This window comes from Castor canadensis, chromosome 1 (assembly GCF_047511655.1).
Source record: "Castor canadensis chromosome 1, mCasCan1.hap1v2, whole genome shotgun sequence".
NCBI classification, from domain to species: Eukaryota; Metazoa; Chordata; class Mammalia; order Rodentia; family Castoridae; genus Castor; species Castor canadensis.
In genome coordinates, this window is record NC_133386.1 from 157,077,800 (window position 1) to 157,080,285 (window position 2,486).

Here is a 2,486-nt window from a genome sequence, read left to right on the forward strand (position 1 = left end):
CTGCAAAATATTTAAGGTAACATATTGAATGAAACCCATTTGCCTACCAATCACCATTTTCAGAGCTTCTGCATGCTTTTATTAACAATGCCAGTTTGAATTGCCTCTTCTCCCATTTCCATCTGTCTTTAAACTACTTATATTTCTTTGATTATTTCAAAGTATTTATTATGGTAAAAGTGCCAGAGGTAAATTGTAAATGCTTGGTAAATTGTTGATTAGTCAGCTTAAATTTCAGTTTATCAGGAAGCCTTTATTGATCTATGGCCCATCGCACACATGTACACATGCACACATGAGTGCTCTCTTTCACGCACACAATTAGGTATTTTTGCACTGTGATGTCTGCCTTTGTGTCTATAATGTGGAATTAATCAGAACAATTGTATCAATTTAGACAGGTGTTTGTATGAAGATCTCTTCAAAATTTCACTAATATCCTTGGGAATAGCAACTAAATCACATCTATTTTTAAAGTCAACAATACTGTATTGACAATATTGATGCCCTGTATATACAAAACCATCTTATATAAAAAGCTTCACACAGCCTGTCCTAAGCTGAAGTGTTACCACAGAGGTGAAAGAGAACATGCTTGCTGTCATTGTAGTCACAGTACTTCTGAGTCTGCTTAACTCATGACAGTGGTTATCTGTCTTCAGTTCATGTCAATGGCAAAGACCCTGGTTTAGAACTGCAAGTTGTTATAATGCAATGAACAAATATTAACAAAAGACTTTTTATAAATCCAGTTTCCTGAACCTCTCTTATATAATAGAGTCTGCCTCAAAGAGAATAATTTTCCTCAAACACAGTAATTGCTCAGTAATACATGTCAGAACTCATTCTTTCAGAACCAAGCTTTCTACTGGTTGGAATGCTGGAAACAGAACATGATATGAATCTCTGAGAAACATTGTCTGAGAGAAAAATAAGGAATCTTCATTTTCAATACCTTATTTAGATAATGCTCATCATTTGAGGTTTATGGTATTGAAAAAGTACTCTTAGCATTGTAATGAAAATTGCGAAGAAAAGCTTTGAATAAAAGTATTCAATTGACATTTGAAAAAGTCATTGAGGATGTCAATAAGGTTGAAGACATTCTTTTTTTCCTGAATAATTTCTCTATGAAACATAAGAAAAACCAGGTTTAAAAAAACTTTTTGAAAGCATTGCAAAGTTGCTGAAATATTTTCAAGGTATGAGTGCAAGAGAATAGTGTATAAGTGTAGTATTGACTCTCAAAGTCACATCTGTATGACCAAAGAAGAGATTCTTTATCACTGCTCAACTCTGCTTCCTGACATCTCAAATGTTTCTGGAGGATGGCTGCCTCCACATTCATCCAACTCAGGAGTGTCCTGCAGAGCCCTCTGGAGAACAGTCTTGAAGTTCTTATACTGTTGTCGCTTACTAAAGGAGCCAACGCAGAAGTAAATGATGGGATTGGCACAGCTGTTAACACAGGATAGAACAACAGTAACTTCATAGGGAAGACGAAAGTTATGATAAAAATAAATGTGAAACCAAACTGACAAGAACCAGTAAAGGCCAAAAGGCAGGCCACAGATGAGAAAGACCAGTACTGTTAGCAAGATGGTCACATACAGCCTGGTCAGTGGTCTCGGCCTGGAACCACAGAGGATCTTGACCATCAGAGCCAGGCTAGACCCAGAAAGAGCTATAAATAAAATAATCAGCCATGCAGCTATGATAAAGTCAACTTTTTCCCACCAATTTTGATCAGAAAATTCACTCAGGAAGCCAGAGTAATGCCAATCAAGGATACTCATTATTAGGGACAGGACCCACATCAGGGCACATATGACAGCTGACATGTTTCTTGGGCGGCGGCAGTGGTACCAAATGGGCCACAGGACGGACAGACAGCGCTCTATGCTAATGGCACTAAGTATGCCCAGGCCTGAGATGTAGGGAATGGTTACCACATTTTGAAAAACATAGTAGATAGAGATGTAATTGGAGTAATGAAAGATATGGATAAATATGATTCTCATCAGGGATTCAATAATGCGGCAGCAAAGGAGGAGGAAGTCTGCCCCCGACAGATGTAGGATATAAACGGAGATGGCATTCCTGCGCATGCGGAAGCCCAGGAGCCAGAGCACAGTCAAGTTTCCTGGCAGCCCAACCACCGCAATTATGAGGATCAGCACATTTAGGATTAGTGGCAGCTCATAATCTTGATAATTGTGTGGCCAAATTCCATTTAGTGGTGTAGATTCTGTCTTCTGGGATGAGATGGTTGGATTCATGCTCACAAATCTTCCACTTGTGGCCCTTAGAATACAAAAAAGATTTGAGAATCTTTTTAATGAACACTAGTATGTACACTAATTTCCAGGATGCCCTAATTGGTGGGAATTATTTCCCTCATTATAATAAGGATTACACCATAAAATTGTCGAGATTGTCACTTATTAATATGGGTTTAAACTCACCAATTTTAACTCTACAGCCTG

The 2,486-nt window shown here is 38.1% G+C and overlaps 1 protein-coding gene across 1 annotated transcript; it reads right to left on the reverse strand.

Annotated features, from left to right (window-relative positions):
* Positions 1–1,283: 1,283 nt before the first annotated feature.
* LOC109680528 (mas-related G-protein coupled receptor member X1-like) lies at positions 1,284–2,279 on the reverse strand. The gene has a single exon (XM_020155340.2). The coding sequence runs from the start codon at positions 2,277–2,279 to the stop codon at positions 1,284–1,286; it is 996 nt and encodes a 331-aa protein (XP_020010929.1).
* Between the last annotated feature and the right edge of the window lie 207 nt (positions 2,280–2,486).

Bases quoted from the DNA above. Each gene is read 5' to 3' on its own strand.
- LOC109680528 (XM_020155340.2), bottom strand. From the start codon at position 2,279: ATGAATCCAACCATCTCATCCCAGAAGACAGAATCTACACCACTAAAT.